This window comes from Panthera onca, chromosome A1 (assembly GCF_046562875.1).
Source record: "Panthera onca isolate mPanOnc1 chromosome A1, mPanOnc1 haplotype 2, whole genome shotgun sequence".
In the NCBI taxonomy this organism is placed as follows: Eukaryota; Metazoa; Chordata; class Mammalia; order Carnivora; family Felidae; genus Panthera; species Panthera onca.
The window spans coordinates 41127872-41145740 of NC_138339.1; the positions used below are offsets into that span (position 1 = coordinate 41127872).

Genomic DNA, 17869 nt, shown 5'->3' on the forward strand with positions numbered 1-17869 from the left:
CCCTGGAAATTCAGTTGAAAATGCCCTGTCATTTGCAAAGACCTATGTGGATGTGAGTCCTCACTCCACAGAAACAATCAGCCCACAGATGTTTTTCACCATGCCCCTGACTCCTCCAGAAATGAAGTTCTGTCTTTTACACAGTTCTTTTCCTCCTCAGAGTTCAAACCACTTCCGGGTGTCACACATTATTTTCTTTATGTTCCCAACATCACTGGGACACAGTAGGGGGCTGGCATCATCAGGTCCACTTTACAGTTTGGAAAAGTGGCTTGTGAGGGATCTAAGGCACATCAGCAGTGATAAAGACGACTCGAAAATTCATAGGGACATTTGGCTAGAATTAACAAGTTTGGTTTATTACGTGGCTTTTCTTTTTTTTTTTTTTTTTTTTTCTTTAATGTTTATTTATTTTTGAGACAGAGAGAGACAGAGCATGAACGGGGGAGGGTCAGAGAGAAGGAGATACAGAATCTGAAACAGGCTCCAGGCTCTGAGCTGTCAGCACAGAGCCCGACGCGGGGCTCGAAGTCACGGACCGCGAGATCATGACCTGAGCTGAAGTCGGCCGCTTAACCAACTGAGCCACCCAGGCGCCCCTACGTGGCTTTTCTTGATCTGGCTCCTCCTGTCTCACCCATGGGACTCTGCAACAGGAAATCGCTGCTCTGAACTGGTTTTGTTAATTCTGCTGACTTCACACTCAGAAGACCTTCACCAGTGCTGCACCCTTGTGAAGTGAAAACAGGACCTTTTTCAAAGGCTGTGCTCTGGCAATGTATTTGTTAACAAACAAGGTATTTCAGGTCAGGCAAATGATTTGGTCCCAGTTGCATGCTGTGTGACCTTAGATCAATTACTTAACATCCCTGAGCCTGTTTCTTCAGTTGTAATGTGAGTATAATTGACCTGCCTTCCTCACAGACATAAGAACTGACAAGATATCAGTGATCATGTAAAGAGAACTTTGGAAATAATTTAAGACACTTCACTTATATTTTTGAAGTATAAGATATACAATTATAAAATTGTTTATTATTTTTCCCACTGTCTTATGCTAAAAAACAACAGTTTGGTAGGACTCTCTTGCAATCTACCAAGCATAATAGCTCTAGATTTCAATTCTCCTTGATGACAAAAATAGAGGATAGGACGCATGTATCTTAGAGAAAAGAAAATAAGGTCTGTTAATTCAAGGTAAATTTTGGTCGGTATCTCTGGATTGGGGTTTCAGTGCCTGATTTACCTGTTTGGACTCATCTTATAAAATGTATGCTCTTGATTAGCATGAATCACAAACAGAATCTTGAGGAATATGAAGTCTAATAGCTTTGCTAGTGATGAGAAAGTACCATAGAAAGGCTGTAATACAGTATCATCTGTTCCCGGGGAGAACGACAAAATGTGGTCTTTCATTTTGAAAAGATATTATTATCAAGGCCCTGGAAAACCGTATGATAATTTTCAATTAAAAATGAGTAAAGGAGTTTGGGATGAGCACTGGGTGTTGTATAGAAACCAATTTGGCAATAAATTTCATATATTAAAAAAATTTTTTTAGGGGCACCTGGGTGGCGCAGTCGGTTGAGCGTCCGACTTCAGCCAGGTCACGATCTCGCGGTCTGTGAGTTCGAGCCCCGCGTCAGGCTCTGGGCTGATGGCTCGGAGCCTGGAGCCTGTTTCCCATTCTGTGTCTCCCTCTCTCTCTGCCCCTCCCCCGTTCATGCTCTGTCTCTCTCTGTCCCAAAAATAAATTTAAAAAAAAAAAAAAAAAAAAAAATTTTTTTAAAAATGGGTAAAGGAGAGACTCCAAATTACAAATATGTTGCTAATGTTCCTTTCTAATACATGATGAAATCTCCCCCCCCCCAAAATGTAACTAAAGTTAACCCAGATTTAGTCAAATTTAAAGTAAACGGCATGACTACTAATAAGTTTGCTACAAAATATATGGTTTTCTCTGGATGGTGTTCAGGTTTCAACCAAGCCTTATTGCAATGCAATCATGCTCCGTGCAAAGTTCCATGTCTCTCTACGTAATACATCTATGTCCAAATGAAAAATGGTGAGAAACCAAATACGATAGGCACCATTTTCTGCCAGGAAAATAGTAAGTATTGATTTAGAGCAATAAACACCTTGGGACTTTGTCTGCGACTTCATTAAGCTCTTGGATATTTATTATTCTTTCACCTTTTATAACATGAGTACTCAGATATCGAAGATGTTACAGGAAATGAGATCCTTATTGCATAACACATCAAAAAAGTGTTAACAGCTTGGATCCGATCTCCTCAAACAGATGTACACTTTCACACATAGGTGTGAAAAAACCTTACTTCTGGAACACTTGTGGTGAGACAGTTAAAACTTTCAAAATCACTCAGTCTTCAGAATCTTCTTTCCTTTGCCAGTGCAGTCAGGATATTTCACCTGCGCTTCTTAAATCAAGGCTTTGAAATGATGGAGTTTTACTTTTCTCTAATTTTCCTAACAGCTGGCGTTTCTATGACTCCAGAGTGTAAGTATCTCCTATACTTACCACATCTGAGCGTTAAATGAATTTCTAAGTGATTGTGTTGTTACTTATAAATGAAATGATTTCTCACAACCATGTCTATCCCTCTAAACTGTACGATTAAATTCTTCTATTGATTATATCATTGTTAAATTACATATGATTAAACCATTATATTATTAGATATTATTAAATGTGTTTTACAATTGTTTACCAGTGAAATTATAATAACTTTTAGGTGACTGTAGGGTTGTTGGGTTTTTTTCATCCTTGAAATGGTATATTTACTGTCAAAAGAAGAATGACGTGAAACAATCTGCTAGATCTCTCATGTTGATTGAATCTTTGGGTTTTCTTCTGTAGGTTTCAGCATGGAGATTATCGGAGGGAGAGAAGTGTCACCACATTCCAGGCCATTCATGGCTTCCATCCAGTACAGAGGCCACCATGTCTGCGGTGGAGTGCTGATCCACCCACAGTGGGTGCTTTCGGCAGCCCACTGCCGCTCCCGGTGAGTCCCTGCTCTGGGCTTTTGTGTTCTACCTCGACTGGCCAAAAGAGAAGCTCCCCTGTCCCGGGAGACAATTTTGTTTTGGAGCATTCTAAATGTGATGAGCACAGAAACGTTTGATGAATACACATGTGATATCAAGGGGTATTCATGACAGTTCTGTTCATATATACGTACATATTTTTTAGTTGAAGTAGAGTTGACATACAATATTAAAGGAGTTTCAGATGTACAACACAGTGATGCAAAAATTAAATATATTCTGAGAGGCTCAACATGATTAAGTGAATTACAATATTACTGACTCTGTTCCCTGTGCTGTATTCATCATCCCCGTGACTTATGAATCCCCCTCACCCATTTTGTCCAGCCCCCCCTCCACTTCCCTCTGGCAGCCACCATTTTGTTCGCCACATTTTTGTGTCTGTTTCTCTCTTTTTTGTTGTTATTGTTTATTTGTTCACTGTTTTTGGTTCTGTTTTTTACATTCCACATGTAGGTGAAATCATAAGGTATTAGTCCTTCTCTGGCTTCTTTCTCCTAGCATAATACCCTCTAAGTCCATCCATGTTGTGCCATGTGAATGGCAAGATTCTGATCTACCCTTAGCTTCTGTGATCACTGACCAACTGGTGGAGTTCACTTAGCCTCTTGCACACCCAAGTTCTCTGCCCTGAGTTTTCCTTTTCAGGGAGAGCTGGGCCACCTTTCCCAGGCAAGCCATTGGACAAATCCATGTCCTCCGTGTAATGCCAGGGAAGACAGCAACAGTAGTAGTTGGAGAGTGGCATTCCAGAACTTTTCAGACAACTTGAGTTTGCACCTTCCCTTTCCCGTTTTACAAAAGGGCAATAATAATAACAGTACCTACTTTGTGGGGTTTTGAGGATTAAATAGTATCTATTTAAATATTTTAGTATGCTGGGGCGCCTGGGTGGCTCAGTTAAGTGTCCGACTTCAGCTCAGGTCACGATCTCACGGTCCGTGAGTTCGAGCCCCGCGTCAGGCTCTGTGCTGTCAGTTGGAAGCTTGGAGCCTGCTTCAGATTCTGTGTCTCCCTCTCTCTCTGCCCCTCCCCCACTCACGCTCTGTCTCTCTCTATCAAAAAATGAATAAACGTTAAAAAAAAACTTTAAATATTTTGGTCTGCTTAGCACAGAGTAAGTACGAATAAATTGCAGCTGTTATTGTTATGTGTACAAGAAGCCTGCTTTGTTAAATGGATTTTTAGACCCCTTATGTTAACTCCTCTGCATCACCTTCCACCCCAGAGGCCTGAGGCCCATAGTTTGGGAATCACAGCTGGAAAGGGACAACAGACTTCCCAGTTAAAAACAGAAAAGTTACAGCTGATTTGCACAAGGAGAGAAAGAGTTATTTTTTCTGGAATACTTAGTACAAAGCTTTTCCGAAGACAGATCATAACCTCTCATACTACGTTTTGGTCTGTGATTCTCTTACGTCAGCTAAAAAAAGTCCAACACTCTTCTTGGGGTGCTGTAACCTTTGCAAAAAGAAAAGCAATGGAAAACCAATTTGCTGTTTGCTGCTGTTTTGTTTACTTGTTTGGTTTGGGGAGAGGGTGTTTTTTTGTTTGTTTTTTATTTGTTTTCGTTGTTGTTTGTATGTTTCTTCCTTATGTTTCTTGCCCACATAAGCCAAGAATAGATGGGGACTTCTTTCCTGATGAACATTAGAGTGCTTCACTTAAGAATCTCTTGGCCACAATGGTTTGCTCTCCAGGCGACAGAACAACTGAATTGACTTGCCCCCCCTTTTAATAAGACTAGACACAAATTAGGAATTTTGAAGCCTGTGGAAAGTGAGGACTTCTGTTTTATTTCTAAATAGCAAGCCACTGATTTCCAATTTAAAATGGCTACCTCATTCAAATGAGGGTTTGCTGTCATAGAATTCACCCTTATGTCCCTATTCAGAGCATGTGTGCCCCCCGGGGACCAGCTAGGCAGAGGGTGACTACCAATAAATGTTCATCCAATTCAAAATATGCACATCTTCAAATATTCTTATGGTACACATTCAAGCAGACTCTAACCTACCCAGACACAGAGCTTGACTTATTATAAACGCTTAACAAAGGCTGGATAGAAGGAAGGAGAGAAATTGGAGGACTTTTTTTTTTTTCTAAGCCAAAAACACAGTGTGTGAAGTCCTTCACAAGCCATAAAGTGCTATCCAAAAAGTGAATAATAGTATTAATTTGAATTTAAAATTTTGTCAAATGAACTTAACTCAGTAGGAGTGGGTCCTCAAACTGACAAATTGGGGAAAAGAGGTCTTGGAATTAAATTAAAAAAAAAAGGACAGAAAGAAAGAAAAACCAACTCTTGCTAAATACCATTTTCAATGGCCAGAGTTTAAAGAACTCCAGAATATGTGGATCAGATTTCCTGTACAGGACACTTGGGTGTAAAAATGTAGGCGGATTGATGCTTAGAAAAATATTAAGCTTTATGAAATCCAAAATATTTATGAAATAGTTTAATGGTGGCTTCCCACAAATGTACTCCCAAGCATCCTGGGGGAATAGCTTACTAATTCCAGGCCCCTCTTTCAGCAAAACTGTGAAGGAGGCCAAATCTGGGGTGCCCCCATCTCACTAGCCGTTCCCCACTGCGTCTCTTGGCCCCTCCACTAGTTGCCATGCCAACTATAAAAGCAAACCAGTAAAAAGGCTTTTGTCTAATCTTATTTTCAGTCTTTCGATTTATCAGAAGCAAAATTCTCACCAACTCTTGTCCACTGTCTTCCTGAATCCCCTCTTATGCCTTCCCTCAGGGAGCACCCCTCCTCTCACCTGCTTGGGCTGTAATTAGATGACCGCCGCCCCCCTCCCCCCCCCCCCCCCCCCCCCCGCCCCTTCCACATGGCCTCATCCCACCTCAGACAACTCGGGGCATCCAGAGTAAATGGTGAGGATTCAGACCCCAGACTCAAACCAGCTGAACTTCAGTCCCACCTGCATTGCATCCTGGAGCCTCCCCTTAATGTCTGTGGGACTTTCTCAAGTTTGTTAATTTACCTGCGTCTCAGTCTTCTCATCTGAAAAGTGGGGATAATCGTAATACCTCCCTCACAGGACTGCTGTGAGGTTTAAATGAGGGAAAATATGTAAAACGCTTAGCACAAAACCTGACACACCACAATAACCTAGTAAATGGCATATAATGTCATTATGTTATTATCTGTACTTTCCATGGTAGTCACTGAGGCACAAGTCCGATGATCCAGTCGTGTTGAGGATGGGACTGTAATAACCCCTCTCTGACAACCAGGTAATTCCCTCCTCTCTTAGACTAAAGAGACCTCCAGGAAATAAGGACCCTGTCTTTGTCTGCCCTGGAGGAGTGTCTAAGCAGAAACATGGCTCAGTGCCAAGGCAAATGGCAGAGGAAACAAGAGTCTCGAAGGGGCTTGGCATGGGGCTTACAGAGGTGTCATGGAAAGAGCACTGGACTTGAAATCACGAAAGCTGGGTTTGAGTCCTGCTTTCCCTACTTACCATGTGTGTCACCTTTGGCCAAAGAACCCTTTTACCAGTGAGGACTATACAGCACATCAACTTGAGCAATACTGAGAAGGGTAGAAGGGTTATATTTAGGCCCAATAGTGAGGGTGTTTCAGTAGAAGCCTGGATGTCAGGAAAAGACTGCAAACAATATTTTTGTTCCTGTTCTGCATGTAGTTCTGTTCCAGGTAAGTCCAGGGTGGGACTCAGAAAGCTGTATTATGTTTTAAACACTCCAAGGGCACCTGGGTGACTCAGTCAGTTAAGTGTCCATCTCTTGATTTTGGCTCAAGTCATGATCTCACGGTTTGAGCCCCGTGTCAAGCTCTGCATTGTCAGCATGGAACCTGCTTGGGATTCTCTCTCACTCTCTCTCACTCTGTCTTCCCTCTTCCTCTCTCTCTCTCTCTCTCAAAATAAATAAACTTTAAAAAATTAAAAAACTATAAACACACATCTCCATATGATTCTGAAGCAGGTGGTCCAAGAAAAACCCTACAACAAACAAATGAATGAAAAACGCCGGTATCATGACTTCTTTTCTGTGTGAATTCAGACGTGGGTTTAGCTAAGGAGGGGGAACCTAGAACTCAGGTAATTCCAGGTATTCTGTGGGAAGAAAAATTGACCTTTGTAGTATAGATTACAGATGAAGTGTACCCGGAAATGGGAAGTCAGAGAGCGTTCGTGGTCTGCTTGGGTTGTTTTTGATATTAACATGTCCCAGTGGAAATGAAAATAATCAGAACATTTCAAAGGCATTAACTCATCAAGGAAATTGGTAAAAGATGAGGAAGATCAGAAAAATTTTCGGCATCCATCCCCTAATCAAAATTCATCTTCCACACCCTGCATTTGAACCTCACAGCCTTCCTTGTGTTAGTTATTTATGCATGTATCCATCTTTTCTGTTAAAGCAGTAGTCCCGGGGCTTTGGTGTCATTTTCTACCCTCCCCACCCCCACCCCCAAAGTTTGGATTTAATGAGTATGTTGAATTTGAGTTTGAATCAATCCTAGGAAATCTGATCCACATCCTTTGAGAAATTTCATCCCCATCCTGATTTTGCAATAGGAAAACTTTTCAACAAATAGAGCTGAAATTCCCCAAATAAACCAAAATAAACTCTTTTGGTAGAAACTGAACAGTGATCATTCCCAGCAGCCACAGTCCCACCATATTCAAACCTACCCTACCATAGTCATGAGCTTATTCTTCAAAGCTGAAACAACACTTTCTTCCTTTTCCTATATGTTTTTGTATTTTTAAAAAATTCTTTTTTTTTTTTTTTTTTTTTTTTTTTTTTTTTTTATTTATTTTTGGGACAGAGAGAGACAGAGCATGAACCGGGGAGGGGCAGAGAGAGAGGGAGACACAGAATCGGAAACAGGCTCCAGGCTCCGAGCCATCAGCCCAGAGCCTGACGCGGGGCTCGAACTCACGGACCGCGAGATCGTGACCTGGCTGAAGTCGGACGCTTAACCGACTGCGCCACCCAGGCGCCCCATCTTTATTAATCTGTAGGTATGGGAATGTGTGGTTTTTTTTACTTTTAATTAAAGTATAGTTGACATGCAATATTACATTAGTTTCAGATGTATAACATAGAGATTCGACAATTACGTGCACAATGAAATGGTCACTGTAAGTGTAATTACCATCTGTTACCAAAGGTATTACAATATTTTTGACTATATTCCCTATGCTGTACTTTTCATCCCCTTGAGTTATTTTATAACTGAAAGTTTGTACCTCTTAATTTCTTTCACCTATTTTGCCCATCCCCCCCCCCACTTCTCCCCTCTGACAACCACCAGTTTTTTCTCTGTATCTATAAATCTGTTTCTGTTTGTTTGTTCGTTTGTTTTGTTTTTTAGATTCCACATATAAGCAAAAACCATTTGTCTTTCTCTGTCTGACTCATGTGGGTATGGATGTTTTTATTGTAATCTGTCTTGATCCCTTTTTCAAGTGACAATGAAATAGTTATATGTAAACAAATGTCCTTTCATAACCTTCCTTCCTTCCTAAAGGATTTGAAGTGGCTTCCTAAAGGCACACGTTAAAATGGGATTTTTTTACAGTATGCCAAAAGCCCCAAGGTTTTGTCAAGATCTTAAAAAAAATTGTTTCTATTTTCATAACTAGATGTAAATGTAATTTTGTCCAACATGCAGTAAATCAAATCAATTGTGGCACTATTGAAACAATGGTCCTAGAACTGTGTGCGACCAGGGATAAAACAAAACAAAACAAAACAAAACAAAACAAAACTATTGTTTCTTTATCTGACTCACCTGTTTATATCTTGTAAATCTCCAGAATGGAATTTTCAATGTCTCCCAACCTTACAGTGTCTTTATTTCAAATTAGCAATTATTTTTCACCTTGAGGAACATTTTCCTTTCTTGTCCAAATACCCTTTCTAATTGAAGGGACAGAACATAGCTTATCTGACAGCCATGTAATGGATCTTATTCTCCAAATGGCCCTGAAATGAGGTCTAGATATACAAGATTAGCAAATGCAGAGTTGAGTTTTTACCTTTTAGTTATTAAAACACTTAACGTTGGGAAGATGAGAAAGTTCTGGAGATTGATGGTAGTGAGAAATGAACAACAATGTAAGTGTATTTCATGCTACAGAACGGTACGCTTCAAAATGGTTTAAAGTTTATGTTTATGTATATTTTACCTTAATTAAAAAAATTAACATTGATGGATATAAATTTCAACCCACCACTCAAGAAATAGAATGTATTTCTACATAAATTAACATAATTTTGTTGTAAACTTGATCTCAGTCAGTTAGAACTTCATTCCTTTTCCCCACAGTAGGGTATAAGTTCTGATATCCTTTTCCAATACTATGGAATTTTGAATTGGGGTGAGTCTGAGAGCAGATCTTTGGCCTTTGATATTGTCCATTCATGCTTAGCTCCACAAAGACCTCTGTCACTCCACCTAATCCTAGATGTGTTACCTTGGAGATGGTCCTTGTTCCCTGTCCACCATTTTTACCCCCCATTGGGGTATTTGGTACTTATTCTGTTCCTTCTATTCTCTGCTTTTTTTTAGGAATCACAAAGGCCAGTTTTTCAAAGTGATTTTAGGAGCACACTCTCTCTCAAAGAATGAGGCCTCCAAACAAATGTTTGATATTAAAAAATTCATACCATTCTCAAGACTTACATCGTATCGTAAATCAAATGATATTATGCTAATTCAGGTATGTAGTATTGCCTTCCTTCAATTTCTCCAGCATTCTTATATAGCATAGCATATTTCAGTTGTTAAGTTGTCAATCAAAAGCATCTTGTTAGCATCATCCCCACGTCTGAGGTAACTGTGACATATTCTATAAAGGCCCATTCTACTCTATATACAGCCTTAAAAGAAACAAGAATTGATCACAAATGCATGAGGGCTGTGTTTATACAAGGAAAAGCAGTCATGATGCTCACACATGTGGGAAGGGAACATCCCAGCAAGCCCAAGGATCCCCACTGAAAGCTTTTTTCCCAAATGCTTTTATCATTAGCAAATGAAAAATACAAGTCCTTTATACAACTGAGCCAACCAAGTGAATTCAGGGACACAGAAGTGAGTTATATCTTAGTCTAGACCATACTTAGTCTAGTCCAAACTCAGTCTAGACCATACTCAAGGGTCTTATCCAGCGGAAACAGCCCAGCCCTCAAAGTCATGACCTGTGGATGTTATTCCACAGAAACCCATCCAATGCAGAGCAAAGGCCAGTTTGCTTAAGACTGGGCAAAAATTCCTGCTCTGTGTAAGCTCCCTCCCCAAGCCTCATTGAGCTCTACAGGGAATGGGGAGCATTTCAGAAAAGCAACAGGCACAAATACAGCTGCAGGCTACCACCAAAGTAGATTCAAGAAGAGGGATGCCTTCCTAGACCAAAGGGACCACACATACATCGCTTAGACTAATAGCAGAATACTACTGGGAACGAATGATTATTTATTCTCTTTTCAATCTGTCAGCTTCACACGGCTGCAACACTCAACCAACATGTTCAGCTGCTGCACCCAAGCTCCATAAATGATGTTAGACCTGGAACAAAATGCCAGGTTACTGGCTGGGGAGCCACCGACCCAGAATTTTTAAGGATCTCTGATACCCTGCGTGAAGTCACCGTTACTGTCATAAGTCGAAAACTTTGCAACAGCCCAAGTTATTACAACCACAGCCCTGTTATAACTAAAGGCATGATATGTGCAGGAGATGACAGAGGCCACAAAGATTCCTGCCAGGTAAGAGACTATCAGGCAAACAGGCATCTCAGAGTGCTGTGTTGTGTGCAATCAAAGGCTCCATTTGCTCCTCAGCCCAGAGGGGAGGTAAGGAGAACACAAAATCACAACTCCAGAAAGTTCCTCTCCATTTCTCCACTGAGTTCTCTGTTCTTTCTCATCCTCCCATGTGAATGAGTCATAAGAACTTCCCCAAGACATAAGCACCCTCCAAATATTTGTTAATCAGGGGGTGCCTGGGTGGTTCAGTCGATTAAGTGTCTAACTCTTGACCTCAGCTCAGGTCATCTTGATCTCAGGGTTGTGAGTTCAAGCCCCACATTGGGCTCCACACTGAGTGGGAAGCCTACTTAAGAAAGAATAAATAAATAAATAAATACATACATACATACATAATACATACATACATAAATACATACATAAATTTGTTAATCAGGATAACAGACTGCATCTGAAATATATAGTATGTGTTTCTTCAATAATGTTGATAAATTGACCAAAAGGAACCATAGTTATACTTTTCAGAATCTTTGGTTTCCTGAGGCAGTAAAAAAACAAAACAAAACAAAAAAAACCCAAAACCAAAAAAACCACAGGTATTCGTGTTTACAAGTGACAAATGGTGCAGATGAATTTCTGATCTTTAAGACATTAGAATACACTATTCGCATCATGCTGTATTAAGTATTATCAAGGGGAGGGTATAATGATTTCAGAGACCACGTGTATCTGAAGTGCCCCAACACTGTCACCCCTCTACACCTCTATTGTCATGGCTGACTAGAGCACAACATGCTGTAATTTGCAATGTGAGTGGCAGCAGAGGCAAAGGTCGCTTTCCAGATTTGAAAGCCCCCTCTTATCATTCTGTCACTTTCCTTGACAGATCTTAGTTACATGTTTAACCGAGTCCTCTGGAATCAGTTCATTGAGCAAGTCTTCGCGAAGTGTTGTGTACGTGTAGGGCATTACGTTCAATTACACAAGAATGCAAAAAGGGAAAAAAGTAAGATAGAGTCCCTGACACCAATATATTTGCTACAATATATTTCTCTTTTCTGCCTGTTCCTATAGCAATTTGATTTCAGATCCAGGAGCACCAACATGAAATTTACAGTTTGAAACATTTCTCTCATTTCAGTGGGTTATTTTAAACTTTGCACTTATTCCTTAAGGATTAAAGTTCTATAGTCACGGATCACCAAAGGTTGTTTTTATATGTAGTCCTAAACAGAGACGTGGGCAGAGAGAGAGACAGACAGACAGGCAGACAGATGGACAGAATCATTGTCCTGGCCAGAAACAGAGACAACCCACACTGAGAAAGGGCTGTATCGGCCCTCTTTCAGGATACGACGAAACCAAGGGCCCATGTAAAAATCCTTTGAATAATCAATAATTGGTGGTAGAAAAAGTTCAACAGCTTCTTACCAAGTATCTGTCTATTTTCTTCTTTCCAGGGTGACTCGGGTGGCCCCTTGGTTTGCAAAGGTGCCTTCCATGCTTTAGTCTCTGGAGGTCATCAATGTGGCCGTCCCAAGAAGCCTGGAATCTACACCCTAATAACCCAGAAATACCAGGCTTGGATTAAAAGCAAGCTTGCCCCATCTCATGCAAACTATGACCACGAGTGATTTTCTTGGATCCACCAGCTGGCTTGTTTTGTTTTCATAAGATGTTCTAGAGGCCACTTTGTCTTCATATGTAGTTGGATGTCGTTTAAGTGGAACTCAGTCAGGGACCACTCCTGCCCCCTTAGGACAGATTTTGTCAAGGAATCAAGTTCTTTTCCACATCTATAACTGCTGTATTTTTACCATCCTGATTTCATTCTGAATAAAAGTTAGAAGACTATGACGTTTTCTTTTTATGGATATGAGGTCCGGCAAACGATATACCCCCCACTCCACTCACACTCTCACAAAGGGCAAAAGGTGATTAAGCAAGGCCTTAGCCAGGCTCCACCTTCAGCCAGGTTTATGCTGTGATTTCTGCCGTGATTTTATCCTAAGCTGCATTTTTAAAATAAGCACCAGTGGGACGCCTGGGTGGCTCAGTCGGTTAAGCATCCGACTCTTGATTTTGGCTCAGGTCATGGTCCCGTGGTTTGTGGGCTTGAGCCCCACCTCAGGCTCGGTGCTGACAGCATGGAGCCTGTTTGGTATTCTCTCTTTCTCAAAATAAACAAGTAAACTTAAAATAAAATAAAATAAAATAAAATAAAATAAAATAAAATAAAATAAAAAAAGAAACAGTAAGTGCAAACACTCCAACTCAAGTTAAGAAAGAATCATCAAGGTCCATAAATATTATTATTTACTGATGTCACTTTGTTCCAAAGAGGGTTTAAGGCAATGTGTAAAAATACCTGCAATAAAACAAAATATGAAACTAAAAATATTTTCCTGAAAAAATGAAAAGTAGAAATGTTATGTGATCCAGAAGTTCCACTTCTGGGTATTTACCTGAATAAAATGAAAACACTAACTTGAGAGGAAATATCTGCATTGAAGCATCATTTATAATGACCAAGATATGGAAAGAAGTTAAGTGTTCATTGATGGAAGAACAGATAAAGAAATTATATATATATATATATATATATATATATATATATATATATATAATATTCAGCCATAAAAAAGAATGAAATTTTTCCATTTGTGACAACATGGATGGGCCTTGAGGACATTATGCTAAGTGAAATAAGTCGGACAAAGACAAATACTATATGATCTCTCTTCTATGCAGAATCTTCTCACTTATAGGGAACAGATTGGAGATTGTCAGAGGTGGGGAGTTGGGGGGAGGAGAAATGGGTGAAGGGGGTAAAAAGGTAAAAAAAGAATTTTTTAAATTATAAACAAAGAAATAATTTGGTAAAGAAACCGAGGCAAAGGGGAAATGAGAGCTTTGAAGAATGATGAAGACAGGAGTGTTAATACCCAAAGGGCCACAATTTTCTTCCCACCCTGTTGCTCGAAGGAGCCATATTTGCCTTTATGCTTCACATCAGTCGATGCAAAAAGAGGAACACAATCAGTTATATGAATTACGATATCCAGGAAATAAAAATAAACTTATCTGCCCAGAAGTAGGACCACTGGGGCTGGCACAGAGCCTGGAGAGAACTTGGGGTGATCTGTGTCGAAGGACCTTGTGTCAGGGTTCCTGTATCCTTCTCAGCTGCATCAGATCCCTTGTGAAGATACTTTTGTAACACACATTGCCCCAATCCCTCGCTCAGAAATTCAGATTTAATAGGCTTGAGGTGGGCCTGAAAGTCTGCGCTGTTGAAAAGCAATTCAATTGATTCTGATAAAAGAACAATTCTGAAAGCCACTGATAAAGCCACCCTTAAAAACATCTAATAGAAAAGGACAATAAGTGTCTTAGGATTGTTTTTTATGAATCCTACAGTGTGAACTGAGAACTGAAGACCAGAGGGCAACTCAGTAAGGGCACCCAAGGGTCTCACTGTCCTTGACCATGACTGTCCCCTGATTCGTGATTAGAGTTCTGACAATTTCTAATTTGGTGGTGGAGGATGGGGGAGTCATTCAGGCTTCTCTGTCAACAGTCAGAAACCAAAGAGTCAATCTCAGCCTCCATATTTCATTTGGGTTCCGGAGGATAAAGAGTGCTCATTTCTAGGTGCCACCATTGGGTTTTCTTACATTCACATAAAGGTGGATGCTTTTATTTGTTTTGTTGTTGTTGTTGTTTGTTGTCATGGTTCTTAAAAATCAGTCACCAAGATTACTCTACTAGAAATACTCAGACGAGCAGATGCACTGGGTTAAAAAGGAACCTAATTAAAATTATAGCACCACTTTGAAAGTAAGTAGTAAATAGGTAAATAGGTTCTTTCGGTATTCCATTTTGTGTCATTTTGATTCATTAACAATATACTGATTTTGACCCATAAATCCCAGACTATATTTCCTAAGAGAAGAAAGAGGGGAAATTGCAGACTCTGGAGTCACCATCAGGGGCACCTGGGTGGCTCAGTCATTTGAGCATCCGTCTTTTGATTTTGGCCCGGGTCATGGTCTCACAACTGATGAGACAGAGCCCCACATCCGGCTCTGCACTGACAGCAAGGAGACTGATTGCGATTCTCTCTCTCCCTCTCTGCTCCTCCCCCTGCTGTCTCTCTCTCTCTCTCAAAATAAATAAATAAGCATTTTTTAGAAGGTATTATACATTTCATCTAAATTCCAAATCTATGGAATATACAGTTGCTAGTCTCTTTAATCTAGCCAAAGGACTACTGAGATGCCCTCTGATTACAGTTGGTGAGTATCCTGAAAACTTTCACTAAAACCTGAGACTTGTTTTGATTTTAGACTCCATGCTGTTCCCATCCAATAGTCAAACCAGATAAGACCGCCAGAGAGGAAGCTTCTGTCAACAGCTATGGTACATCTGGTGACTCTTTGACTGGAAGATCAACAGTTTATTTTGACGAGTACTGATGATGGAGCCCACAATTGAAAAGTATCCCTCATCCTCCCAGGGAAGTAGTATTTTATGAAACATACCAAAATCTTCCCAAACTAGACTAAAAGTATATAGTGTTTTAGTTTGGGGGGTGCCTGGGTGGCTCAGTCGGTAAACCTCCGACTTCCGCTCAGGTCATGATCTCGCAGTTCGTGAGTTCGAGCCCCGCGTCGGGCTCTGTGCTGACAGCTCAGAGCCTGGAGCCTGCTTCGGATTCTGTGTCTCCCTCTCTCTCTGCTCCTCCCCCACTCACACGCTGTCTCTCTCTCAAAAATAAATACAAGCATTAAAAAAAATTATAGTGTTTTAGTTTGGGTCTTTGAGAGATTATTTGAGTCCCTCTACGACCTCTAAGAAAAGCTGAGAGCCAAAAGGAGGTAAATACCTAGATTTTAAAAACTGCTCAAAGATTGTAGGGGAACATGCCTGGCTGCTGTCATTCTAAATGATCCCACTGTTTCCCTTCTTTGCGACTGTGGACGGATCACATTTGCCTTCTCCACAGATACTGAAAAGAGCTTCATGCTTCACTTTACGTCCAACCATTTTTAACACAACGTGACAGCCCTAAAAGCAATTAGGACCAATATAATGCAAGAACTAAACGGATACGCATTCAGGTGAGTGACTAAACCAGTCCAGAACCAGGTAGCAGAATTAGTCCTACTGTCTGACCCCCTGCATGTAATAAATCTCCACTTACCCTGAAATGATAGGAAGAGAAGTGCTTCAAACTTGATTACTTCAGAAAGGTGTCTCATTAAAGGAGAGCTGTTCTCAGTCTGCCAGACACTCTCTTCCTCTTGATTAAGCTCTCTGTTTGGGACAGGGAACACATGTGATGGAGAAAGGAGATAGCTCCACCTGTCTTAGGGTAATGCTTCTAGATCTCTCCAAAGCTTACCCTTTCACAGGATTACCGAGGCACACCTGCACAGCCATTCGTATGTCATCTTGGGAGTTATTTGAGCACCAAATGCACTCTGACTGCACATTTGGGTTCTTTGTATCTTGAGTGACTCAGCCCTGCTTTTAAGGTTTCACACGTTGCCTTCCTGTTTACTAACGTTAACTTCTTCAGTCTCTTTTGCTGAGTCACATCGGTCAGCTCCAGAATGGCACGCTCTCCTCATCACCTTTTATTCCCTACCGCGAAAAGATCGTGTTCGTTTTCTGGTTTTGACGGTACACGTCTATGTAACAGCCTACTCAAGGTTTACCCTGAGGCTTGTCTTGAAAACTTAGAAGTAAGTAAAAGGAAATTGTCCTCTGAGAGTTAAAATTTAAACTCCATGTATATATGGGATCAAAGCAGAGACCCACAAGATCGCCCTGAAGAGATGGTGAGGTTCCCAAGCCTGCAAGACTGCCGTTTGAAGGTCAAAAATTCTTAAGATTAGCAGCCCAGGCTGAAGGGGAGGAGGGCAGCTGTGGATACCGGGAAAAGGAGGCAACACAGGCAGTGGACCAACCAGAAATGATGAGAAAGGGAAGGAGGGACCAGCAAGACCATTTTCACTGTAGCCCAATTCCACTAAGCATTCAGCTGACTTACCTGGTCTTTTCCTAATCCCACGCTCACCAAGCAAACCTCTGTGACTGTTTTTCTCCCTGTAACAGGCATTTCTTATTGCATATAAATAAACATTTTGCTATCTGTGATAATATTTTTTTAACCTCTAAATTAAGGGTATTTGAACTTCTCTTTACGAGTCAAATTCACTCTTGGGGCACCTGGGTGGCTCAGTCGGTTGAGCTTCTGACTTCGGCTCAGGTCATGAGCTCGCAGTTCACGAGTTCAAGCCCCGCATCCGGCTCTGTGTTGACAGCTCAGAACCTGGAGCCTGCTTCAGATTCTGTCTCTCTCTCTCTCTCTCTCTCTCTCTCTCTCTCTCTCTCTCTGCCTCTCCCCTGCTCATGCTCTGTCTTTCTCTGTCTCTCAAAAATAAATAAAAACATTTTAAAAAATGTTTTTTTAATGTTTATTCACTTGTTGAGACAGAGACAATATGTGAGCAGGGCAGGGGCAGAGAGAGAGGGAGACACAGGATCCGAAGCAGGCTCCAGGCTCTGAGCCGTCAGCACAGAGCCTGATGCGGGGCTTGGACTCACGAACCGTGAGATCATGACCTGAGCCAAAGTCGGATGCTTAACCGACTGAGCCATCCAGGCGCCCCCTCCACCCCCCCAAAAAAATCTTTTTAAAGAGTCAAATTCACTCTCATTGTGCCAAGTCTCAAGTCTCAATCCCCACGATAATGGAGACCAAACCCTGAACTTTGGTAAATTCACTAAGGTAATGAATATTAACTACCCCATGAGACTTTTCAACAGATCAATAGCCTGCCTTTCCCCTAGAGAGGACTCTGCGCATCCCTGCTCTGGCCTCAGGCATGAAATGTGCTCACACTTGGAGTATCTCTGCATACATGATCCCATTAGTACCCTGATTATCCAATAACTCTGAGAAAAAAATATGTTTTGTTTTAGCTGTGTTCTGTCTAGTTCTTCTTGTAACAGAGGCTGCTGGTT

The 17869-nt window shown here is 41.0% G+C and overlaps 2 protein-coding genes across 2 annotated transcripts in view; one reads left to right on the top strand and one right to left on the bottom strand.

Annotated features, from left to right (window-relative positions):
• Positions 1 to 16323, bottom strand: part of ESM1 (endothelial cell specific molecule 1) — a 48287-nt gene extending 31964 nt beyond the window's left edge. Inside the window, exon 1 of the mRNA XM_060634603.3 lies at positions 16041 to 16323. The gene's annotated coding sequence lies outside the window, so the exon portion shown is untranslated. The remainder of the gene's footprint in view (positions 1 to 16040) is intronic.
• GZMK (granzyme K) lies at positions 2178 to 12688 on the top strand. The gene is made up of 5 exons (XM_060634602.3): positions 2178 to 2521; positions 2882 to 3029; positions 9636 to 9786; positions 10565 to 10834; positions 12295 to 12688. The coding sequence occupies exons 1-5, from the start codon at positions 2461 to 2463 to the stop codon at positions 12466 to 12468; spliced, it is 804 nt and encodes a 267-aa protein (XP_060490585.3). The 5' UTR covers positions 2178 to 2460; the 3' UTR covers positions 12469 to 12688.
• Positions 16324 to 17869: the final 1546 nt, after the last annotated feature.